This window comes from Furipterus horrens, unplaced genomic scaffold (assembly GCF_987537825.1).
Source record: "Furipterus horrens unplaced genomic scaffold, mFurHor1.1.pri manual_scaffold_29, whole genome shotgun sequence".
Classification (NCBI taxonomy): Eukaryota; Metazoa; Chordata; class Mammalia; order Chiroptera; family Furipteridae; genus Furipterus; species Furipterus horrens.
This window is the reverse complement of record NW_028327199.1, coordinates 466,166-491,922: the sequence shown is the minus strand read 5'-3', so window position 1 is coordinate 491,922 and position 25,757 is coordinate 466,166. Positions and strand designations below refer to the sequence as shown.

Below are 25,757 nucleotides of genomic sequence, written 5' to 3'. Positions count from 1 at the left end.
GTGCTGCGTTGGTATAAACTGAAATACTGCTACAAATCCTCGCTCTGGAACGGCCCCTATAAAACTGTTAAAGTCTCTCCTCTTGGTGAAGTACATTTTTAACTTCCTTCTGTTTATTTGGAATAAAAATTGGGACTGTCCTTCCCGCGTTGACGGGGGAGGCACTCATGGGAAGAGCCTGCACGAGGCCCCGCCGGGCGGTAACCGCGGGGGTCACACAGCCGGCCGACCTGCCGCGACGCTGGCAGCACCAGGGCTGCTGTGCAGAGAGCGGCCGCCACGTGTCTGAGGCCAGAGAAGGAGAACGGCTCGTGGTTGGTGGCACCTGGGAGTTTTCCTAGGATCCCTGTCGCTCCTAAGCCACACGGTGGCTGTCGCGTGAGAGGAGTCCCGCCTCTCGCTCACTCTGGGGCATTTTCTCCCAGCTCTGATGCTGGCCTGTCTCCGCAGTGTCCAGGCTGGGGGTTCGCGTCTCAGGGACATCGGCTGGAAACGAGGAAGCGGCAGGACAGAGGGGACCGGGCGTGGATGACCTGTGGCTTAGTTATTAATCCAGTTCCCAGGAGCATGCAAAGCAAGGCGCCGTGGTTACCGTTAGAAATGCAAACGCACAGAAAAGTCGCCCTTCTGTAAACAGGTTGCCGGGGGCCTTCCTGATACGCGCTAATTAGACGTTAATTAGACGTTAGTTAGACAGGAGGGCATCAGACAGGGTCAGGGAGTCTAAGGCTCAGCAAAGCACCGCGCATCTGTGTTAGCAGAGCCGATTTTGCCGGAAGGTGGCCCATGCGCTCTGCCTCCCCCAGGGCTTTGTGAGCAGACCGCATCAGCCTCCTTCCCCGCGGGCTCTCCGCGCGGGTCTGGGACACGCCGCCCCTTTCTCAGCACGGCCTTAGGCGTGTGAATGGGAGACGGGGGGCCCCAGCCTGCCTGCGAGCTGCAGCTGGGGCGAGGCCCGTCCCACCAGCAGCAGGTGGCATGGGGTCCACTCCCTCTGTGCCCACATCTCTTCCCGTCCTTCCCCAAGAGTGACCCACAAACGTCACCTCAGGTGGCTCCGGGGGGACCCGGAGAGAAGGCGCTGAGGAGGAATGTTCTGGCAGGACTGGTCCAGGTGCTAGATCTTTCCCCGTGGCCACGAGACTGTTACGTGGTGTCACTGGATGTGATGACGACTCACCCCAGGAGTCCCCCCAAAACTAATCTGATCAGCGACATCTTAGCTCAGGCACGGCCGGCAAACAGCAAGGGACTCCTGTCCGTACACTGGGCAGCTGGCGCGTCCCCCCTGTACAACTGCTTTGGGGTGTGTGCCCACGCCGGTGGGACCGCTGGCGTTTACGGGACCCGGAGGTATCCGCCCACAGACCGTGGCCTCCGGACGGCTGTGTTCTGAGTCCTCTGAACATGCATGACGGCCACCTGTTTTGATCTCTAAGGAGAACATTTGCTGCAGTGAATCCTCCTAACGGCTGGGCGCCCACTTTGCATGGGAACCGGGATGGAAATCCTGGCTTCCTCCAAAGCGCTCGAATGTGGACACTTCGCGTTAGAACTGTTGGCCGAGGCTCCCTCCCTCCCGTCTCCCCTGCTTCCCTCACGTTCTGTCTTCTTTCCATCCATCCATCCATTTTATGTACCCATCGGTTTATTATCAGATACCCGCTGATGTGCGGGAGGTGACTCCTGCCTGTCTCACTGCAGTAAACTCGGCCCCTATGTCAGTGGCCTCAGCAGTGAGCAGAGGGACATCAAGAGCATTGCTGTGGACCTTGTCGGGAATGTGTTTGGGTCGATATTTGTTGATACTCCCCCCCCCCGCCCCGCCTGCTCCCGTTGGCACCACCGAGCAGACGTGCAGGAAATAGAAACAAGGAATTCCCATCATCCATGTGGGCGCGGAGCCCCCAGGACATGGCAAGGTGGGTCTGCTGGGGACAGGTCACCTGTAATGACAGCAGGAGTTGTTTCCTAACCAGCCAGACGCCGGGCGCTGGCTCACAGCTCTGAGGACAGGTGCGGCTCCGAGGACAGATGCGGCTCTGAGGACAGGTGTGTCTCTGAGGACAGGTGCGGCTCCGAGGACAGGTGCGGCTCCGAGGACAGGTGCGGCTCCGAGGACAGGTGTGGCTCTGAGGACAGGTGCGGCTCCGAGGACAGATGCGGGTCCGAGGACAGGTGTGGCTCTGAGGACAGGTTGGGGACAGGTGTGGCTCTGAGGACAGGTGCGGCTCCGAGGACAGATGCGGCTCTGAGGACAGGTGCGGCTCTGAGGACAGGTTGGGGACAGGTGTGGCTCTGAGGACAGGTGCGGCTCTGAGGACAGGTGTGGCTCTGAGGACAGGTTGGGGATAGGTGTGGCTCCAAGGACAGGTGCGTCCCCAAGGACAGGTGCGGCTCTGAGGACAGGTTGGGGACAGGTGTGGCTCCGAGGACAGGTGTGGCTCTGAGGACAGGTTGGGGACAGGTGTGGCTCTGAGGACAGGTGCGGCTCCGAGGACAGGTGCGGCTCCGAGGACAGATGCGGCTCTGAGGACAGGTGTGTCTCTGAGGACAGGTGCGGCTCCGAGGACAGGTGCGGCTCCGAGGACAGATGCGGCTCTGAGGACAGGTGTGTCTCTGAGGACAGGTGCGGCTCCGAGGACAGATGCGGCTCTGAGGACAGGTGCGGCTCCGAGGACAGGTGCGGCTCCGAGGACAGATGCGGCTCTGAGGACAGGTGTGTCTCTGAGGACAGGTGCGGCTCCGAGGACAGATGCGGCTCTGAGGACAGGTGTGTCTCTGAGGACAGGTGCGGCTCCGAGGACAGGTGCGGCTCCGAGGACAGGTGCGGCTCCGAGGACAGGTGTGGCTCTGAGGACAGGTGCGGCTCCGAGGACAGATGCGGGTCCGAGGACAGGTGTGGCTCTGAGGACAGGTTGGGGACAGGTGTGGCTCTGAGGACAGGTGCGGCTCCGAGGACAGATGCGGCTCTGAGGACAGGTGCGGCTCTGAGGACAGGTTGGGGACAGGTGTGGCTCTGAGGACAGGTGCGGCTCTGAGGACAGGTGTGGCTCTGAGGACAGGTTGGGGATAGGTGTGGCTCCAAGGACAGGTGCGTCCCCAAGGACAGGTGCGGCTCTGAGGACAGGTTGGGGACAGGTGTGGCTCCGAGGACAGGTGTGGCTCTGAGGACAGGTTGGGGACAGGTGTGGCTCTGAGGACAGGTGTGGCTCCAAGGACAGGTGCGGCTTGCACTCCATATCAAGAAGCTTACACCAGAGCAATAGGTCCTTTATCCAAAGCCACCCATCAGACTTGGGCATTACCCAGAGGGTCTCTGGCTGCTCAAGTCCCATGGTTATTGCTACAGAGAAAGCAGATCTTTGGGTTTTTCACTAAAGCTGGAAACAGCATGTTGGCAAAATTTCCAAACTGGTTTCACACTGTGGGTCAGACAGCAGGTGTCTTGAGGTCCTTCAGCCTGTTGCCTGCATGAGGGTGGGTGGTCCCTTCTGCAAGGACTTTGGGTTCATGCTAATTGTTTAAAGCCTCGTTCACCCAACAGTCTGAGGGGATGCAGGCGGAGAGACCCTTAAGGTGTGGTTATAGCCTTTAAAAACCCACTTGTGTGAGGCTCCGAGAACGTAAAATAATTCCAAACTAGACCAATTAAACTGCCAGTTCAGGGCTCCGGGAGCGGCAGTGTCTGGGGGCCGCCCTCCGTCGCTCTGGAGCTAGTTTTCCAAATCGAATTCACGTCCTTTTTCTGAAGCAACTAAGCGTTTGCTCTTCCCATCTCATTCACAACTCCACTTCGTTTAATCTGTTTTTTACAACCCAGAGCCGGGATCAATCTGTCAGCTAAACAGAACAAAGTCGTGGGGGCTGATGTGCGAGATTTCATCATAGCTGAGTACGAACTCGGTCAGGTTTTTGGGACCAAATTTGACTTCAGCTGGAAGGAGGTCAGTGTGGGTGCTGACGTCCACGGTGACCCAGTTCCAGGAAGGAGGGACGTGTCCCCAGGGTCAACACATAGACTCCGCAGAAGCAGGGACTGACTCCCCCAGTGTCTGTACCGGGATCTTTGTTCTTCATGGAAATCTGTGAATCTCGAAACTCAAGGACGTGTTTCTCATTTTTCTCACGTAACCGTCATGCGTTCCGTGACATTATTTGGCAGAAGTGTGCATGCTGCAGCCCAGTCTTGCGATTTCCTCTTTCGGTCCTCGCCTAAGGACGTGTGTGCTGGTTTTTTAGAGAAAGGTGACGGGAGGAGGGATGTCGCTGGGCTGCCTCCTGTGAGCCCGACTGGGATGGGACCCGCAGCCATAGGGAGCACAGGACGACACTCCCGCCTCCACACCCTGCGGCCAGGGCTGTCCTGCTGCTGCTTCCCTGGCCTCCCGCTCGATGTGACACAAGGTTCTGGGGCTCTGCCTGTGTCTGTGTGTCCCCAGCGTCCCCTGAGCAGGGCCTTCCTGCGGCCGCCTGCCCGGGGCCCGACGGCAGTGCAAGCAGAAAGGAGAACTCGGTTCCCGTGTGGCCTCACCCTCCCATCAGCCTGTGTTGTACTCAGAGACCCTTGTGGGACACAGAGTGGCATTTGTCACAGTGCAGCCAAAACGGGCATCGTGCAAACGCAGGGCCCTGAACGGGACACAGCATCTCTCCACCTGCGGGGAAGGCGAGGGAGGGGACCTCCGGTTCCTTCTCAGAGCTTCAGATGGCACCGTGTTAATTTTACATGCTCTCCATAAGGAGGACACCCTGTGGCTTGGCCCACACTTACTCGCCACCCAGCCGTCCCCAGTGGGGGGCCCACTCCAGGAAGGCCCCCCGTCCCCAGCCCACCGAGCTGGTCACATGATCCTCTGCCCCGCACTCCGGGGCTCGTGAAGCTTCTCAGCGGCATGGCCGAGAGTCCAGGCCTTTCCTCCCTGGCTGCTCTTCCCGGGAGCGCTCTTTCAAACCTGGGTTCTGCACAGACAGCCGACAGAGGAAGCGGGGAGGGGGACGCCATGCCCCTTACTTTCCCCGGGAGCCGGGGAGCCGGCGCCAGGATGTGTCCAGGTTCTTCTTGGAGGGAGGATTCTTGATCTGCTGGGCCTGGTTCGTCATCAAATCCCCAGGAACCGTGGGAGGCAGTGGAGGCGCTGGGACCAGCTCGCACCCCGAGCGGCTGGTGAATCCCACTCCTAGGTGTGGCCCCGTTCCCGCCGTCACAGGGTGGCAGCCGGCTGGGGTTTCCCGCAGCGAGCTTCCCTTCACCCGGAGCGCAGGAACTGCGTGGCTTCGTGCCGCTCTCGGTGCCAGGGACCGCCGACGCCCGGCCTGCAGCCCGCGCCCTGCGGCGGGTCTGGGCAGAGAAGGGCGCCCCCTCGTGACCGCTGCGTCGCGTGTGGAAGGCGGGCTCCGCGTCTCCCCAGGCGACCGCGAGGCTCTGAATCTTGGTACGAAACAGCCGTGGGAATTAGGCCTTGAATATAGTTTGGAACTTACTGTTCATGAAGTGTGTCTTTGGTGACATCCTTTCCGAATTGCCTTCGAAAGGCATCAGTGAACCCACGCAGTGGGGTTAATGCACGTGTAGAAGAAAATGGGGCCACAGGAGGGCCACGTGCGCGGCCCACGAGAGGGTCGGTCCTTTGGACCCTGAGGTTCAAGGAAGCGCTCAGACTTAACTTTAGGGACCAGATAGTCGCATAAACTTATTGTTAATTAACTCCATGCGTGTAGATGGAGAGCTGTTGAGTGTTTTGGGGTGACTCGTGTTGCTAATTGGCTGGGGGCGGGGCAGGCAGGGTAACAGTGACGTCACCTGTTGCTGGGCGGGCGCCCCCCCTGCGCAGCGGCAGTCACTCTGGGCGGGAGCCCCTCGGGGCAGCAGGTGATCCTCAGGCTGGAACCAGCTTCGAGGACCCCGCGGGCGTTTCTAAGGCACAAGCGGGAGACGGAGGAACCAGGCATTGCGGGCTCTGGAGCCGCAGGGCGACCCCCGTGGGCGGGGATGGGGGCGGGGACGGGGGCTTCCCCGGCGCGCAGCGGGGAGCCGGGCTGCGCAGCCCCTGAGAACCGAGGCCCGAGGCCGCTGCGCACGGCGGGCGCTCTGGGTCCGGAGACGCTCATGGTGGGCGGTCACGGCCGTGGGGCACGGCAGTGTTGGGGACAGCGGGGTCCCCGCCCGAGGCTGCCTCCAGCACAGAGGACCCCGTGACCGGGCCTCTCCGTGACCCGCGGCAGAAGCGCTCGCGGCCCCTTGGAGCGAAGGCGCGCGTGTTGCCGCGAGTGTTCTGGGGGCGCCACCCCCTGACAGCGGCGTTTCCTCCTCTCCGCCCCCCCCCCCTCCACCCGGCAGAGCTGACCTACGCGTGGATCTTCAACGAGTACCCGTCGTTCGTGGAAGAGGATCGCCGCAGGTTCGTCTCGCAGGAGACGGGCCACCTGTACATCGCCAAGGTGGAGCCGTCGGACGTGGGGAACTACACCTGCGTGGTGACCAGCGCGGTGGCCGCGGGCCGCGTGCTGGGCGCGCCGACGCCGCTGACGCTGCGAGCCGACGGTAGGGGCCGCGCGCGGGTCCGGGCGCGGGGTCCGTGCGCGCCGCGGGGACGGGTGGGCGCCGCGGGAGCGCATCGCGAAGCGCTGTCCCCCCCTTTGTTCCGGGACGGAAGCGAGCACCAGTGCAGGGACTGAACCTGCAAACATAGGTCCCGGTACCCAGTCCCCACGCAGGGGCCAATGCAGAATGAAAACGAGGGCGCGTGGCCCCCAAATGATGGAGCATTTCCAGACGCTGGCCCGTTACACAGGGCGCGGGGCCCCGTGAGCCTGGAGTGAGCCGTCCTTCCCGACCCTGGCGGCTAGAGGTGCTTTGCTAAAGGCTGAAACTTGGCTTTCTAAGAAAACAAGGGAACCACCTGGGCACGGGACGCCCAGAACTTACCTTGTAACGAAAGTCTGCGCTGTTTGAACAATGTGTCTTCATCACCAGCGCGGGGATTCTAGTTAACAATACGCACTGTGCACTTCAAATTTGCTAAGGGAGCAAATCTTCAGTGTTCTCACCACAAAACATGTTTAAAAAATTAATTAAAAATGACCCGGTCAGTGTGGCTCAGTGGGTTGGGTGTCGTCCCACACACCGAAAGGTCACCACCAGCTGGATTCCCCGTCAGGGCACCTGCCTGCGTTGGGGTTGTGGGTTCGATCCCCAATTGGGGCGTTGGAGAGGCAACCAATTGGTGTTCCTCTCTCACATCAGTCTTTCCTGCTCTTTCTCCCTCCCTTTCCCTTTCTCTAAAATAAAAATGAAGTTTAAAAAAATTAATTAGGAATGGTGTCTGTGTGAGGGGCTACATGTGCTACCTTGATTGAGAGCATCATTTCCCAACATGTACATGTATTAAGTGATCACGTTGGACACAAGAATAATCACACCGTACAGCCTAAGTGTAGACGGTATTTACTTGTCAGTAATCCCTCCGGAAAGCTGGGGAACTGTGCATCCTCGCCCCGCATGGCTGCTTTGAGGAGCCCGTGAGCCACGGAGGAAGCAGGTCTGAAAGCCCAGGAACCATCCGCTCACACAGAGCTGCGTCGGCTGCACCTGGTCACCTGTGCCCGCTCCCCAGCCAGCGATGATTGCATTTGACCTTCCCGGTTTTCACGCTGCTTGTGGCCCACAGGGAGCCGTTTGCTAGGTCTGAGGCTGGTGTGTGCGCCGCCAGGGCCTTTGCGTTAACTCCAAGCCCCCATCCTTGCCCTCGAGGGCACTTTGAGGGGGTCCAAGGCATCGCGTGTTTCCGTTGGACTGCACATGTCCCAATGGGATACAGAATGCCAGAGCCACCGTTTTACGTAACGTGAGAAATGTGCCGATTTTCTCGGAACTGCTCTGTAAACGGTGACTTGTGAATCTTGGAATTTGAGGATGTTTTTAACGTAGCGCATTTGGCCTGAGTTCGCCCGGCTTCCCAACGCGTCTGATGGTGGGAAGTGGGTCGTTTACATCATTAGGAGAAGCTCGTTCAAAAGGCAGTGAGAGAGAGGCGTGTGCGAGGAAAAGGGGACCGTCCCAAAGGGAACGGTGAAACTGTCGACTTTGTGGCTTTACAGGTGTGATGGGTGAATATGAGCCGAAAATAGAAGTTCAGTTTCCAGAAACTCTTCCATCCGCCAAAGGCTCCACCGTAAAGCTGGAGTGTTTTGCCCTCGGAAAGTAAGTGTTATCTTTCCCCCTTCTTCCTGCTGAGGAGGCAGGCAGCTCCGCAAGGTCAAGCCAGGTGCTGGCAGGCTCTATTTTTTATTTTTTTTAAGAAGCAAATGAAAAATAAAATGCAGGGGACATGCACGTGTATAATTTAGTTTGAAATTTTAAAATGCTCCTGCCTGCCTAATTTCATAATCTAAATTTGTGTGAGCTTCCTTTTTCTTGTGACAGGACAGTGGGTATTGGGATCTTTTATGCTGAATCAGGAATTAGCTCCAGAAAGCACGGGGTTTATCTTATTAAACTGTCAACAGAAGGAGGTCGGCCTTGGTGTCAGGCTTGCGTGGGAGTGGCTGACGAAAACCTGGGCCCTTTCCTCGACCCAAACCAAAGCTTTCCTTCGTTGAGCCAAAAACGCTCTAGACTTTTTACAAGAGCAAATAATGTGACCCTCTTCCTCGCAGCCCCATCCCCCAGATCACGTGGAGGAGAAGCGACGGGCTACCGTTTCCCAGCAAAGTCCGGCTGCAGAAGTTCAGCGGGGTCCTCGAGATCCCCAGCTTCCAGCAGGAGGACGCAGGCTCCTACGAGTGTGTCGCTGAGAACTCCCGGGGGAGAAACATAGCCAGAGGGCGCCTCACGTACTACGGTGGGTGTCCCCGCACGTCCGCTGGGCGGTGACCCCATGCACCTGCCGGCGGGTGTCCCCACACATCCATCAGTGGGTGTCCCTGGGTATCTGCCAGTGGGTGTCCCCGCATGCCCGCCAATGGGTGACCCTGCGCACCTGCGGGGGGGTGACCCCATGCACCTGTCGGCGGGTGTCCCCACGCACCCATCAGTGGGTGTCCCTGGGTATTTGCCGGTGGGTGTCCCCGCATGCCTGCCAATGGTTGTCCCTGCACACCTGCCGGGGGGTGACCCCATGCACCTGTCGGCGGGTGTCCCCACGCACCCATCAGTGGGTGTCCCTGGGTATTTGCCGGTGGGTGTCCCCGCATGCCCGCCAATGGTTGTCCCTGCACACCCACCGGGGGCTGTCCCTGTGCGCCGCTGCCGTGGCAGTTAGACCAGACACAGCAGAGCCCAGTGTCCCCTATTCTGCGTTTTGTTAGGGTAACTACCCTAAAAGGAGTTGAAAAGGAATGGCGGTCAGCTGTTGGAGGCACACTTACTTTGCATTTTAAAACGATCCACATGGTAATGAAATATTTCACTTTTTCTTCTGAGAACCACTGTTTCACCCCTTCCAGGAAGTGTGGGTTGAGTTGTTCATGATCTGGGCTCAGCAGGAGGGAGCTGCCAGTTCCCGGCTCTGCGGCTGTCCCTGCCCGTCCCCGAATCGCGACGGGGCTGCTTACTCAGCGGCCTGGGCGTTGTGATCACATGTACTCGCTGGGCTGCTCAGTTCGGGGAAGGGAAGGATGATAATGTCACCTCCATTTAGAGTTCATTTGTAGGAAAATTAGATTGTCTTCCTATTCAGAACTTTTTTGCAACGACCTTTTATTAACAATATCCCAGGTTTTGATGAAAGCACATTTTAGAAAATATCAGTGGATGATTTTACAAAATGTACTGTGAGATCGTGGACACAGAAGCCAGAGAATACACATTTGCAGTGCAGTCATCAGGCACGTTATGAAACTAGGGAGAACGGACCCCTTTGTAAAGGGAGACGGCGAAGGTTCCATTTGTCTTAGACGCGGGCCATGGCAGCAGGTCGCCGTGCCAGCCGGGCAGCAGCACGCACCCCGCGGGGAGGAGAAAGTTCGCAGAGTCACGTGTTAAAACGATGCGGTTCATTTGACCCCGTGAGGAAAACCAGGTGTGTGCCCCACCTCGGGTCCAATCCGAGGGGCACTAGAGTGTCACGTGAGACATCCGGACCGTCAGGGACCACTCGGAGGCTCGGGTTGGAAGGCACAGCCCCAGCAGCAGCAACCCCGGTGCCGGGCCTCCGTGGTGGTGGGCAATGCGGAGCCGGGCCGGGGGCCCCCCACGTGGCTCCAGCTCTCGGGCCCCCCCCAAAGCAAGTCACTTTCCTCCCGCCTTAGGTTAGCGCTTCCTTCCCAGCAGCCTCAGCCGGAGCAGGGTGAAGAGCGGCCGTTCCAGGAGCGCAGGACAGCCCCTGTCCCCTGTGTCACCGGGAGGGTGTCAGCCGCGTGGACAGTGACCCCAAACCAGCAATAAACGAGACAGGACGAGGAGTCCAAGGCTGAGCTGGCATTCAGCCCTGGCTCAGCCGGTCTGTGGTTTTCGTTGGGGTTTTCATCTGTCTTTTCCCGTTCTCTGCGTGGTGGCTTCATGACAGGCACAGCTCGTGGGTCCTCGTCCCCTTCCCTCCTCCAGCGCCGCCGGCCCCGGGCTGACCGCCACGCACGCCGTCACTTCCGAGGGCCCCGGCCTTGGCCCGCCTAAGAGGTTCTGACTGGAGCAGGGAGCAGGGTCAGGTTTTCCTGGATTTTATGGGTGACGTGGGGTGGGGCAGGGAGGGCGGCCTCACGAGAACTGGGGTTCGTTTGGAACCAGGAGGGGAGATTGGGGCACCGCGCGGCAGCGCGACACCCGCGGCTGAGGACAGAGGTCGCGGTGGCTTCAGTCTGTCGCGCAGCATCTGCGCCTCGGAAGTTAACGAGGGGATTCACGACAGTGCGTGAGGTCAGCTGCCTGTCGGCCCTGCTACTTCCTGCGACAAATGGTCTCGTCGGACGCGTGGGTCTCATCTGATGGGCGAAGTGCATCGCCGCGAACGGCCGCTGTAGCTCCGGGATTGGCTTGGCCGACAGGCGACCCTCTCGCTGGGGGACAGAGGGGAGAGGGGACACAGCGGGGAGCCTCGCTCCAGACCGCGTGTCCGTCACGGGCACATGCGTGAGGTCTGCCAGCCGTCCCCGCCCATCCGGGCCGGTCGCTTCTGAAAGAAGAAACTGTGTTTCCATCAGAAGAAGAGATGTGGGACTGAACTACCCTTCAGAGTGGGCCAGTCCTTATCTATTTCTTAAAAAAATGGAATAATGTAAAACTTAGGTTCCATATCTCTAAAAGCTGCATAGATGTCTTTTCATTTCAATTCCATTTTCCTAGAAAGCAATTTTATGAGATAGAAATGGAAAGGCGGGTTTTCCCCCAGTTGCAATTAAGTAGAACGAGATGCACTGACTCTCCACGTGGGGTGCCACCGCGACCCCCCCTCGCTCCCCGCACCCATCTCGTGTCAACAGTGAGACGCCCGCCTCCCGGTGCAGCAGCTGAGGCCCGCGCGGGGTCTCGGCTGAGCCTCTGAGCACTTGGCCGCTTGCAGGCGGTATGTGCTGTTATCCATAAAAAGAATTTTCCTAATAGTATCTTCCAAGTGAAAATGATAAGTCCACCTGATACAACTGATTTGCATCCGTAATTTAAGGCCCACCAGTGACCCCTTTTTAATAAAACCTCACGATTCAGATTGAACCAATAGATCCATTTCCTCTGCTTACATTCTCATTAGCACAGAGGCTCACGAGATGCTCACGGTCTGTATTTAATTAAACGTTACTTCTAACCAGAAGGAAGCATTCTTCCTCAGCTGCAGTTGTTCTGGAGATGTGACGGTCCAGTGCACGATTTCAGACCAGCGTCCGCTGTTGTTCACGGACGTTGTCATCAGTGGCAACCTCACGATTCAAAGCTGCGCTTGGAAATGAAATCTGTCCCACGTACCTGCGTTACCGTCTCCTGACAGAGCCCGAAGACGGTTACCGAGTGCCCAGAATGTGGAAACAGAGCGGGGGGAGTTTGGCTTAGGAAGGGACAGAGGCCATATCTGTCCTCCAGTCTGGTGACATCCCCCAGTCTCTGTAGTGGAACAGGGGACAGCTGATCACCCCGGGCACGTGGGTCCGTCGCCCGCAGCCCTGCCTCCAGGCCCACGCACGTGGGCAACAGGTCCCGTTTTCGTGGGCTGGGGTCTGAAGCCTCTTCCCCTTGCAGCGAAGCCTCACTGGGTGCAGCCGATCAGGGACGTGCGGGCCGCCGTGCAAGACGCCGTGCGCTGGGAGTGCTCCGCCAGCGGCAAGCCCCGGCCCTCCTACCGCTGGCTGAAGAACGGGGCGGCCCTGGAGCTGGAGGTGAGGCGGCCCCCTGTGCCCCCAGGAAAGGGCGGGGGCGGGGGGGGCGCCCAGAGGCTCCTGCCGGACACCCCGGGTGCCACCCAGTCGCTAGGGCAGGGGGTGGGGACCTCGCATCGCACTGGGAAAGGGGAGTGTTATGAATTCAGCCTGTGAAGCGGCTGACCCCCTCCTTGGTTTGGAAGTTAGAGAAGCTGCCACCCAGGTCCCTGCAGATGTCGCTCCCCTCCTCCTGGGCGGCGCCTCGCCTGGCCCCTGCAGGTGAGCGGGTGACTGACCTCATTGCCCGGTCACCTGCGCACGTGTGTTCTCAGTCCCTCCTCCCCAGGCCTGTGACCTTTGCCCTTTAAATTCTGTGCAGGGTCACCACTGTTCCTTCACATTCCCATGCGGAATGTTCCAGACACCCTGAAACCCTTCGTAAATGGGTGTTTCCCAGAACCCGTTCCGATGCTCAGCATTGGTATTTGTAATGCCTTTCACCGGCCTGATTCTGTAAAAGGGCGTAACCCTTTCCCGTGGTGAGCGGGTCGGATGGATCCTGATTAAAAGCCACCGTGTGGGCCGCAAGGGATCCTCAGCGGCTGCAACATGGCACCTCAGTGTGCGGCTGTGACGTTAAAATCAGCCTCACGCTTTCAAGGAGAAGTTTCAGTTTCCAGCCAGACGGCCTGGCAGCCTGAGAAAATGGGGGCGGGCCGCGCGCAGGAAACCCTGGCCGGGGTTTCCACTGTCCCGCCAAGGTGGGGTCTGCGCGGGCGTGCGAGACGTTCTCGTTCCGCCCAGGAGAGGATTCAGCTGGAGAACGGCGCCCTCACCATCGCGAACCTCACGGCGGCCGATTCCGGAATGTTCCAGTGCATCGCGGAGAACAAACACGGGCTCATCTATGCCAGCGCGGAGCTCAAGGTCGTGGGTGAGGCCCGCTTCCTCGCCTTCTCGTTTTCCTTAAATCCCGCCTTTTGCTGGCGGCCGCAGTGTTTACGCCACGCTCCTGCCTTTACTAAGGCTCCCAGTGTCCCAGCAGAGTTGCTCGGGGTTCCGGTCAAGCCCCCAGTCCCGTGACCTCCAAAGAAAGCGGGAGTCACGGCCGCATGAGGCCACCGCTCGGGGCCGGCGCTGACAGCAGCCTCCTGTCCTGACGCTGCTGTCACGCAGTTGCCTTCCGGGGAGCCTGTGACTCTGGTGGTCTCTGCTGCTGGGCCACGGGAGGACACCCCCAATTTAAGCCAGTCACTTGCGGGTCGGAAAGGGGCCGCCGTTTCGTCGGTAACGCAGCTGGAGGCACCCGGCTGGGCGTGACGCAGCCCTGATTAGCCGGGGCCCGGCGCCCAAGCTTCTCCTCCCTCCCGGGCTCGGGCCCCCGAGAGCAGAGGGTGATCTGTCACTGAGAGTACAGCACAGTGAGGTGTAGACGGGAAGGGGACGGGAGGGAGGACAGACGCACGGACTGCGGTTCCATGTCATTAAAATAAATCTTCGGGTTTGGCACAGCCCGACCGAGACTCCAACGTCACCAGCGTTACCAGGCGGTAGGTGCTGCTCCCTACACAATTGTTTCTGTGACGGCGGTCGGTCCAGGGGCGACGGGTGGCTTCCTTAATCGCTCCGATGGAAGTCCCAGGCCTGCCTGTCTCTGGCCCACGGAGCCTGAGCGCGTCCCTTTCCCGTGCTGCCCCCGTCTGCGTGTCCCAGGGGTCAGAAGGTCCTGACGGGTCTGGCTCGCCCACCCTCAGCTGGGACAGTGGTTCCCCTGGGGACCTGTCTGGGCCCATGTGTGGTCATCATGGTGTCAGGGGCAGGGGCCGCTGGCTGGAGCACCGGGCATGTTGTGGTGGGCGTGGTGAGGCGGCTGAGTGCCTTACAGACAGACACCCACAGGCCAGCAAGGGACCCAGCCCCAGACGGCAAGGTCGTGTTGAAAAATCCTGACTCAACCAAAGCAGGGCTCTCAGCCTCTGTGCCCTGAGGACAGAAGTGTGTCCTCTGCACCAGGAGGGCCGGCCCTTAGCTGAAAGGCTGGCCCCTGTCCCTGAGGCCGGGGGACACCGAGTCTCAGGCCACGTGCGGTCTTGTCCGTGAAAGTGATGGGTCCCTGCCCAGCACCCCGCGCGGGGCTCTTACTGAGGAACAGAACCAGATGTTGTTAAAACTGACTGTATTGAAACATAGGGGTCCTTTTGGCTTGTTTGCATAAAAATGATTCTCTTCAGAATCTTAATTTTATGACCAACAACCTCTGGACACATCTTCTGTCTCGACAGCCATACAGGTAGTGTGACTTACGGTCCGATTTCCACTTGTTAAAAATAAATGGCCTTCCCTGTGACCTCTGTAAGACAGAGCACTGCACCGTTTGGGGAACGCCCCAGGCTCCGAGAGACACCTGCGGTCACCTCCGTGGAACCAGTCCCACAGACGTTCTGTGACGCACGTTTTTCACTTGAGCAAACTCAGGATGGAGCGGTTTTAAACGTTACAGTAGACAGTGGACATTTCCTTGTAAAGTCATTGTCTCACGAGGCAGAACTGGGCGGAAACACACAGTGGAGGTTGGTTTGACATTGAAACGCCACAGACGGCCGTTTCAGAGTCGACCTTTGGCTCGTTCGGGGGGACGCAGACCCTTCCGGCCGGATCTCCAGCCCCCGCCGCTCTCCTGTGCTTCCCCCCCCAGCGTCCGCCCCGGACTTCTCCGGCGCACCCCTGAAGAAGCTGGTCCGGGCGCAGGTGGGCAGCGAGGTGGCCCTGGACTGCCGGCCCCGCGCCTCGCCCAGGGCCCGGTCCTCCTGGAAGAGAGGCGAGGTGGCCGTGCGGGACCACGGAAGGTAGGCTCCCTGCTCCCCCGGGGCAACTGTCACCCGAGAACAGCCCGTTACTATTTGACCAGCAGCCTGGGTTTGCTCAGGAGCCTCACAAGGGACATCATGGGGAGGGGGTGACAAGCAGGGGTCGGGGTGGCGCCCTCTGCAAGGTTGGAGGAGGGCGTTTGGCGAGGGGAGGCGGCTTGATTCCCAGAGAAGCAGGAGCTGGGGGGAGCTCAGGGGCTGGCAGCTTCTCTGGGCCGGCCTGAAGGCCCCCCACCCACCTGCTGGGGAGGGGCAGGGTGGGCGTGCTGCTGGCAAGGAGAAGCGCTTCCTCCCTCCCTCGGGCGCCTGGCTCCGCCCTCCTGTCTGGGGTCCCCTCAGGGCCCCCGACTCCGTCCCCAACAAGGTTTCCCTTACTTATTTCCCCCACTCCGAAGTGCGTCTTCTGTGGGCGTGCAGGACCCAGCACTCGGGAGACGCAAGGTGTCGGGGAGTGTCAGCAGCAGCGCGACCTTGTCCCGTGACCCTCTCCTGATGAGAGCTGTGCGTCCGTGTCTGAAATATAAACACAGACTGATCTTGCCTCTCCCCACGTAGAATTTTGCTTTAGACAGGGTTCCCCTCCCTGTTGCCGGGTGAGCCTCAGACGGGAGAGATGAAGGGGTTTCAGCCCTGGACCCGGGCTCAGGAGGTGTCCCGGGGGCCCAGCTTCCCCGGGCGAAGGCCCCGCGATGTCCCGGCAGCAGGGGACAGATAGACACCACGCAGTGCGGCTACCTTAGCGTTAGGTGTGTGGTTAGGCAGAGGTGATCTTGCTTTCCTGGTCGTTATAATCACATTTACAGCGAAGGGCAGGAGCTGGCCAGGCTGCCCAGGCTGTTTCTGCGTCTCGTGTCCTCACTGTTAATGGGATGACGCCCTGTCCCCACTTTGCGTCAGGAGGGTCCGCATGTGAGTGACACACAGGTCAGGGCCTGGCAGAGCGTGAACGTGAGTACGGGCCGTCAGTCCTGTGCACTGAGGAGCTGCGCCCGGCCAGGCGTGGTGCCCAGAAGTCACACTATACGCAGAACAGTGGCCCCAGGGATGGCCGCGATCTCCGCCTGGACACCTGGGGCTCCGCTGCAGTGCCTGACAGAAGATGGCGCTCACCAACGTGGGTGGGCTCACGTCAGTGGCTGAGCACCTGGAAGGGGAAGAAGAAAGCGCGTTTCAGAGCTGCCTGGGGACCAGTGAGGAGGCCGGAGGGGTCTCGGGAGTGAGAGGGACCAGGTCGGGGTTGCTGGCTTTGCGGACGGTCAAGGGTCGTGGAGCAAAGGCACCTCAGGCTGCTCCGCAAGGTGAGGACATCCCTCCCCCAACAGGGGCCTCAGCCCCAGGGCCACAGGGAACCAGCCCCGCCGAGACCTGAAGGAGCAGGAAACGTCTCTAGAACCTTCTGGGGAGTCCAGCCCCGATAATACCAGCTCCGGACTTCTGACCTCTGGCGTGAAAAGATAGTGAGTCTGTGCCGTTCTCGGCCGCGGGGTCGGTAGTAACTTGCTGTAGAAGACAGAGCAGCCCGTGCGGAGGTCTCCACGCATCAGGTCCTGTACCCCCACGGCCCTGTGGCGCGTCCGTCCCACGACCTCCCTTTACGAACGAGAAAACGGAAGCGTGGAGGAATTCTGTGCCTCGCCGCGACTCACGTGGTCTGTGCGACTCTGGGCCCTGAGCACCAAGCTTCACGCTGTACAGGGACCCAGGACGGCGGAGGTGGGCGCAGCCGGTGAAGCGGAGCCCAGATGATGAGATGACGATGATGACAATGATGATGACGACGATGATGATGAGATGATGATGATGATGATGAGATGATGATGACAATGATGATGACGATAATGATGAGATGATGATGATGATGATGATGATGAGATGATGATGATGATGATGAGATGATGGTGATGAGATGACGATGACGATGATGATGAGATGATGATGATGAAATGATAATGAGATGATGATGATGATGATGATATGATGACGATGATGAGATGATGGTGATGAGATGATGATGACGATGATGATGAGATGATGATGATGACGATGATGATGAGATGATGATGACAATGATGATGACGATGATGAGATGATGATGACGATGATGGTGATGAGATGACGATGACGACAATGATGAGATGATGATGATGATGACGATGATGATGATGAGATGATGATGACGATGATGAGATGATGATGATGAAATGATAATGAGATGATGATGATGATGATGATGAGATGATGACGATGATGATGAGATGATGATGATATGATGACGATGATGATGAGATGATGATGATGACGATGATGATGAGATGATGATGACGATGATGATGAGATGATGATGATGACGATGATGATGAGATGATGATGATGATGATGAGATGATGACGATGATGAGATGATGATGATGACGATGATGACGGTGATGATGAGATGATGATGATGATGATGAGATGATGACGATGATGAGATGATGATGATGACGATGATGACGATGATGATGATGATGATGATGAGATGATGATGACGATGATGACGATGATGATGATGATGAGATGATGATGATGATGACGACGATGACGATGATGACACTGTGTGTGTGATGAGAGGAAAACAAACCATGAAGCCATAGCCCAGGCCGTGCGGGGTCCCTTCTCCAGAAGTGCACAGTCGGGCTGCAGACGCCCAGGTTGGCCTGCTTTTGGGTGAAAGGCCCAGAGGCGTCCCCGGGAGCTGGTGCCGCCCGCTCTGCAGCTGCCCGCGAGTTCGCGGAGGCGCCTCCATCGGGAGGGGGACGCAGAGCCACGAGCCTGGTGGTCCCACAGACCCCCGACTCCACGCACGATTCAGAGTCCTCGCTTTTGAAGCCGGTTTAAATACGTACAGGCCTGTGGCACAAAGTTCGCTCTGACTCTGCCGGACGTTACGTCTTCCTGTATAAATGCTGACTTTGTGGTCAGAAATGGATAAATAATTTGAACTGTACCCATAAATTAAGGAGGGACTGCACCCCAAGGACATCGGTACTCTGCAGTGTTGAACCCGCTCATCCGCATAGTAGGCCCTGTAGGAGGCCGGGGTTTTTAGTCCTAATTTTAAAGGGGGATTAAAGGGGTTAGCAGATTTAGCTGGAAGCCTAGCAGCGTGCACGGGGAGACCCTCCCACTTACGGAGAGGGGAGAACACAGGAAAAAAGGCCCGAGTCCCAGAGCCCCGCCTGGGATCTCCCACTCGGCTACACGCCACCTGGTGTCACGGGTCCTTCTGGGACGTTCCAGGAGCAGAGGCAGCTCCTGCCTTACCCGGGGCTGCCAGGCACCTGTGCTCTCAGGTGGGCATGCGTGTGACGTCTGCACGTGCAGCTGCGCTGTCGGTGGCAATGAGGCCACAGCACCCATGGGAGGCAGGAGGCATGGGCTTCCCGTGTGTGGCCACTGGCTGGCTCCCAGGCTGGCTGGTCTCAAAGGTCCACGATCACCCGGAGCCCGGTCGTCAGGGACGCAGGCGCCTCTCCCTTTCTGCCCCACCGTCCTCATGTCACGAGCCAGCTTCCCAGTGGCTAGAGGCGGCCACCGACCCCGGTCCGCACGGGCCGGGTCACCTCACACGGGGCTGCGGACATCCTGAAGAGGCTCACCCTCGTCCCTTTGGGAAAATGCGACACATATGAAACGCGGCCATGGGAACATACGCACGCTAAGCATCGAGCGCAGATGTGGGTCGCACAGGGGCAGGCGCCCGTCTGGCTCACGGAAGGCGGGTGCTGGCGTTCCTGCGAATGGCTCAGAGGCCGCGGCTGGGAGCCGGGAGCCCGGCTTCTGTGCAGACGCTCACGGAGACTCCGCACAGGTTCCCTCGCGAGACCGGGGCGTTCCCGGGTCGAGCGCGCCTCCCCCAGGTTCTGCGTGGGAGGCTGGAGGGCTTCTTACTTCCCGTCGCGGCGTCAGGTTTCAGGGAAGGAGTCTCCTGCCTGCTGTTGATTTTCTGCAACCGCCACACGGTGTGCTTTTGGACCGTACTTCACACTTGGTGAAGGAACCTCCCAGATGCGGAGTGATGTCCAGGGGCGCCGAGTGAGGTCACGCTGAGGGGCGTCCCGGGCACGGCGGGGGCTGGGGGCGCGCATCTTCTCCCTCGGTGTGTGTGTGCGGAAACGTCCCTGAAGGCGACCACGGGCTTGCTGGCCCTGAAACTGCCCGCTTCAGGCAACGCTGCTGTTTGAAAAACCGCTGTTTATTTGCGGAAATGGGACTCCCATGCGTTGATTTGTCTAATTTGTCTTTCTTTAGAATTTCTCTTTTACAAGAAGGAGGCCTCAAAATAGCCAACGTGACCAAAGCCGATGCCGGGACGTACACCTGCTTCGCCGAGAACCAGTTTGGGAGAGCCAACGCCTCCACGCACCTGGTGGTCACGGGTGGGTGTCACGCGGGGGCGCCGGGCACTGCGTGTCGCGGGCGAGGAAGCGGTGGCTGTGCTGCGGGCCGGGCGCTCTGGCAGAGAGGCCGCGACGCTCTGAGGACCCGTGCAGACCCGGGAAGGAACACCACCGACCGGGGCACGGGCGGCGTGGACAGAGTTAGGAGAAGGGGAGGAACCGGGACAGGCGCGGCCGGCACGTGGGAGGGAGCGGGCAGCGTTTGGCGTCTCGGAAGCCGGCAGAGCGAGTGCGCGAGGGGGAGACGGGGTCGCATGGGGCAGACGCTGCCGCTGCCGCCCCCGAGCCGATGGGGCAGGATGAGACGGGAATTTGCGGCGGGGAGACTCTGGGAACCTTGGTGGGAGCCGATGGGCTGTCGGGGGGGCAGCTAGAACAGATTAAAGGGGTTGAGTAGGGGAAGCATAGTCAGCATGTTTAAATGAGTGTTGAAGATATTTGCTGCAACGTGCACCAAAGAAACAGGGAAGGGGGGGCCCAAGAGTTTAATTTACCACAGATGATGGGGAGGGAGCATCCACAGGAGGGAGTGTCCACAGGGAGAGAGCATCCACGGGGAGGGAGCGTCCACAGGAGGGAGCATCCATGGGGAGGGAGCATCCATGGGGAGGGAGTGTCCACGGGGAGGGAGCGTCCACGGGGAGGGAGCGTCCACAGGAGGGAGCATCCACGGGGAGGGAGCATCCACGGGGAGGGAGCGTCCACAGGAGGGAGCATCCATGGGGAGGGAGCATCCATGGGGAGGGAGCATCCATGGGGAGGGAGTGTCCACAGGGAGGGAGCATCCACGGGGAGGGAGCGTCCACAGGAGGGAGCATCCATGGGGAGGGAGCATCCACAGGAGGGAGCATCCACAGGAGGGAGCATCCACAGGAGGGAGCGTCCACAGGAGGGAGCGTCCACAGGAGGGAGCGTCCACAGGAGGGAGCGTCCACAGGAGGGAGCATCCACAGGAGGGAGCATCCACAGGAGGGAGCGTCCACGGGGAGGGAGCGTCCACAGGAGGGAGCGTCCACAGGAGGGAGCGTCCACAGGAGGGAGCGTCCACAGGAGGGAGTGTCCACAGGAGGGAGTGTCCACAGGGATGGTCGCGAAGGGGAGAAAAGCTGCTGATTGACACACCAGCCTCGTCTGCCTCCCTTGCGCCTGCCCTGAACACCCTGCGCCATCTTTCCGATGGTTCTGTCTACGTTTTGACAGGATCCCTTTTCTCCTCATTCAGAGGGCGGGAAGCAGGGGTTTCTGGTTCTGCCCCTGCACCTCACAAAGCAGCAAATCTCAGCGGAAACTGGCTTTTTGGTGGGAAGAGAACTCTGGTTTACAGGTGGCCCCAGTTTTAAGTGCAGGTGTCCTGTCAGTGCAGGAACCATCGCCCCTTCAACAAGAGCCTGCGGGTCCCAGGAAGCATCCTGCAGATACGCATAAAGACGTCTGTTGAGCCTTGAGACGTTTTCGTTATGCAGGCGGGTGTGTGTATGTGCCTCACCAAACACACACTCTAAGCTAGATGAGCAGCCGGCCCATGAAAGTCACTTTCATCCAAATAAAATGGCGACGTTCTGCTTGAAACCTTATCCTTTCCCCACCAGAACCCACGAGGATGACGGTGGCGCCGCCCAGCCTGGACGTGTCCGTGGGCGAGAGCGTGCTCCTGCCCTGCCAGGTGCGGCACGACCCCCTGCTGGACGTGGTCTTCACCTGGTACTTCAACGGGACCCCCGCGGACTTCGGGAGGGACGGGTCCCACCTGGAGAAGGTCGGCGGGGTGAGTCCTGCCCCTTCCTCCTCCCTCGGGGGGCATGCGGCTCGGACCCGTGTCTGGGGAGGCCGCTGACACGCATGGGGGGCTCCAGAAACGTCTGTCGCCCACATGACTCCGGGCCCCCAGGTCTGTTGGGACCTCATGGAATTACTGGAATCACCAGAGAGTGAGCCCATTTGCTTCAACCTAGAAAGTAGTTTCAGTTGAAATCGGTGTCTGAGACGTTGCTGTCTGTGACTGCTCTGTCCTTAGCAGCCCGTGGGAGGGACCGCGTTCATATGCAGTGTTTGTCGTCAGCATGACAAGCTGGTGACGCGGCTGAGCAGGTCCCCTCTGCTGCTGGCCCCCAGGGTGGCTCTGGGCATTAGCAGCCACTCTGTCATTTTACAGGCACACAAACTGAGGGCATGAAACGTGTATTAACCTGCCCAGAGCCACTGAGCTGGTGCGCAGTCTAGACTGAAGCCAGAACGCAAATGCTTTCCAATACTCTGCTTTTTCCTCCCTTGTGCTGGTTCCATCTGGCCAAGAATTGATCACAAAGTTCAGGTGCTTAGAGCGTCACCCAGATGCGCCAAGGCTGCAGGTTCGATTCCCGGTCAGGGCACAGGCAAGAGTCGGCCAGTGAACGCATCCATGCGGGGAACAGCGAATCGATGCTGCTCTCTGTCTCTCTTCCCCCTTTCCTCTCTCTCTAAAATCAGTCAATAAGTAAAAACAATTCGGATTTCAAGGAGCAATTGAGACTGCGGAGAACGGTGGGGGCGGCGGGGCGGGCAGTGACCGGGTCAGCAACTATCGGCGGGCCTCCCGGCGGGTCGCACAGCAGCCTGTATGAAGCTGCCCCTCGGTGGCTCCGTTCTCTTGGCTGAGATGTCAGTGGTACCCAGGAGCATCTGGGGTTTGTCCTCTGGCCAGGACAGCACCGTGGACCACTGAGCCGGATGCGTTTGACAAACATTTCTCATTAAAAGCGTGTCTGTGTATCTGTGGGCATATTGACATGTCAGGATCAGATCATGTGCCACTCAAAGATCAGCATCCTGGCCTCCGTCGCCTGATTTACATCCTTTACACAGAGACTCAGCCGTGCTGATCCACGTGGGTACAGTTCATCGTCTCCGTAACCTGGCGGCATCACCCCGAGTGAGCGTCACGCCGGTCACCTGCTGTGTTTGGTCGGACACACGGAGGTTTTCATTTTTAGTGACTTTGGGTGACATTGCCCAAAATGTTCCCATCGGTATCCCTGGTGAACACGTCCACGTGCCTCTGTGGGGGCCTCTCTCAGGAAGGGACTTGCTGGGTCACAGTCATGCAACTGTCCCGCCTCCTTAGGGGACTGAAGAGCCTCCCCGAGCGGCTGCCCGTCCACACCCCACTGGCGAAACCCAGTCCAGCTGCCCCACATCTGCCACGAGACCTGAACTGCCTCTCGTATGCAGGGGTCACCTACCCATGGTGTGTGCCGTGTGACGTGATTTAATCCTGACTCAATAAACCTCTGAATTTGTAAAATTAACCTGTGCACGTGTGTCCATCTGCCCCTGAACTGGGCCCCGCCCTGTAGAGCAGAGATTGTGTGTTAGATGCTTCTTGGCGAATCAGATGAGGCTGCACTCACTGAACGCTCCACGGAAGGACGATCGCGTGAGAGACAGAAGCCGCTGGGAGAGCACCGCACAGAGGTTTCATTGAGAGAGGCAGACATCAAGGCGGGCATCCCTCCTAACGTTTGCTAACCTTCTCACGTACTTACCCATCCATCCAACGTCACATCAGTGCTTGAAAAATAAACGGTGGTTCCCGCGGTCTCGGCGTCTCGGTGAACGGCTCCCTTTCCCCGCGCTACAATGTGGAAAGACCATTAAAATCCCATTTTGCTGGAGGGCAGCCCTCCCTGCATTTCTTCAGGAAGCTGGTGGGCGTGTACGTGAGCTGGCAACGCCGTTTCTCTCACCTGTCAAACCCAGTGAAGGGCCAGAACCACGTGCCCGGGAAGCGCACACCTGGGTCCGAGGACGTAAAGAAAGTCCTGCTCCGGTCTCTCACCTGGCTGCTTTCCAGAGAACGGACTAAACCTGGGGACAGTGGCAGCTCTTGGCACCAATGCCGTGGTAGGACTGAACAGTAGCTGTGCCTCCTTCACTGAAAGGAGAGATTTCTATAGAAATCATAGCCCTGCTCCTGGGAGTCCATGCAGCTCCTAAAACCAACGGCTTTCTAAAGGTCAGCCGGCGGGAAAGCTTCTGTCTTGGGGATGAATTTCTAAATAACGCTGAGAAGACAGAGAGGGAGAGAAAGGGGAAAAGTTCCATTGGGTGAAAATGAAATGTGCCAAGTTAACAGTTTCTGGATTATCATTTAATTACAGCCATCCATCACCTCCCAGCGGCCCCCTCCCAGACCCGGAGGCCCGGTGGCAGCCGCGGGGCCCGCTGGGCAGCCTGCGGACGGGAACCGTAGTCAGAAACTGCCCCGTCGGAGACCCTAGGAAATGACCTGGAAGCGGGGCAGGCGCATCCGTCTGTCGACAAACTCTGGGATCACGGAGGGTCACACTCTCCCTTTAATCAGTAAGACAAGGCTGTTGCTTCTCTGCGCCGCCTTGGAGACTTCTCAGTGAGGGATCGTTTCCCACGGGCTGTGCTCTCCACCTCGTTTTATTTCCACCCATGTTTTACTCCTGCGGGAGCCTGGCCGGCAGTTAGTCGTCTTGTGAACATGACTTCATGTTCCTTTACAACGAGGACGCGTGGAAGGTGAGCTTTAGAACGACCGGGGCTCCACTGAGTGGCCCTGAGAGGCGCCGGCAAACGTCTCGGCGGACAGCTGTTTTCTTTAGGGTTCGAGCGTTGTAATGGCTTCCATTGCGGGTTCGTGGCGACGGCGCTGACATCGCAGCGAGGCCGGCTTCGGCGGCATTGGGGACATGAGCCCCGGAGGCCGACATCCCCGCTCCCCCCGCTTCTCGGGAGGTTTGCGCAGCGGAGCGCAGGGAGCCGGGGCCGCGCGTGCCGAGCTGGTGTGCCCGGCGTGTCGCCTGGTGGGAGGCGTGGGCTCTGAGACGGCCAGCTCCGCCCCCGCGTGTCCTGGAGCCTCCAGCGGCTGGAGGGGTGCGGGCACTGAGCCCGTCCGCACCCCGCCCGCTCCGCGCTGTCCCCGCGTCCACACAGGCCCTCGTGCGCGTGTCCCCGCGCCGCCGCCACGCAGGCTCCTTGCTGGGCGCCGGCGGGTCCGCCCCAGGGGCGCCAGCCCAGCCTCCCGAGCTCCGTGCCGGCGCAATGCGCTCACGACACGTTCGCCCCGCAGAGCTCGGCGGGCGACCTGCTGATCCGGAACGCGCAGCTGCAGCACGGCGGGCGGTACGTGTGCGTGGCGCGGAGCGCGGTGGACAGCGTGTCCTCGGCCGCCGCCCTCGTCGTGAGAGGTGAGCACCGCGCGCCCTCGCCTCCGGGCTCGCGGCCAAGCCACGCCGCGCCTCCCGCGGGAAACGCCGGGCAGGGGGGCTCCGGGGCGGGCGGCCCTGATACTGACTCGTGCCCGCCCCCCAGAGCGTGACGGCAGGGCCGGGGCGCAGTCCGAGGCCCAAAAGCCCCAGCGCTGCCCTCGCGCCCGCACGGTGACGCGCACCCCCAGCTGCCGCCCGGAGCGCCTGTGTGCGCGCTGACACGGACCCGTGGCTGTGTGTGCGTGCGTGTGTGCGCGCGTGTCGGCGTGTGTGAGAAGCTCCCGGGTGCCCGGAGGGGGGGAGCGCAGCTTCTGTCCGAGGTGCTGATCGCTGCTGGGCTGAGACGTGTCCCCCGCGGCTCGCACCGAAGCCGCCAGGGGACCCGCCGGGACCCCAGAGCCCTAGCAGCGCGTGGGAAGGACAGCATCCCGCCCGAAGTGAAGGGTGCGGAGCTCGGAAAGCCGCGGGAGTCCTGAACGGGGGCCTCCCAGGGCGGGCGTCCCGCGCCGCTGCGGAGGGGTCTGACTCCAGAATTACTGCCTCGCGTTCTGACTTAAGCTCCAACCACAGAAACGGGGCGGGGGGGGGGGGTAGCTTTATGACAGGTGAGTGGCCTTTACTCGGGGTGCTTCTGACATCGGGAGCCCCACAGCGTGTCCCTCCCTCGGGAGCAGAGGCCCCAGGGGAGGGTGGCTCCCTGCACATGGGTCCTGCCGTCCTCAGGTCCCCCCGGGCCACCGGAACGTGTGAGGGTGGAAGAGATTACAGACACCACAGCCCAGCTGTCCTGGGAGGAAGGGCCGGACAACCACAGCCCCGTCACGTCCTACTCCGTCCAGGCGAGGACCCCTTTCTCCGTGGGCTGGCAAACCGCCACAACAGGTAAAGGGGGAGCGGCCCCGCCATTCGCACCGGGCCGCGCGCCCCCGGTCAGCGCTGGGCCCCGCAGACTCT

The 25,757-nt window shown here is 59.8% G+C and overlaps 1 protein-coding gene across 1 annotated transcript in view; it reads left to right on the top strand.

Moving 5' to 3' along the window:
* The window catches only part of LOC149990075 (contactin-3-like), a 70,375-nt gene that overhangs the window by 26,368 nt on the left and 18,250 nt on the right, over positions 1-25,757 (top strand). The window contains exons 6-15 of the mRNA XM_090265676.1: positions 6,341-6,544; positions 8,101-8,203; positions 8,659-8,843; positions 12,167-12,303; positions 13,090-13,219; positions 14,981-15,131; positions 19,442-19,569; positions 21,180-21,355; positions 24,665-24,782; positions 25,527-25,685. Coding sequence (XP_090121802.1) covers positions 6,341-6,544; positions 8,101-8,203; positions 8,659-8,843; positions 12,167-12,303; positions 13,090-13,219; positions 14,981-15,131; positions 19,442-19,569; positions 21,180-21,355; positions 24,665-24,782; positions 25,527-25,685 — 1,491 coding nt within the window. The remainder of the gene's footprint in view (positions 1-6,340; positions 6,545-8,100; positions 8,204-8,658; positions 8,844-12,166; positions 12,304-13,089; positions 13,220-14,980; positions 15,132-19,441; positions 19,570-21,179; positions 21,356-24,664; positions 24,783-25,526; positions 25,686-25,757) is intronic.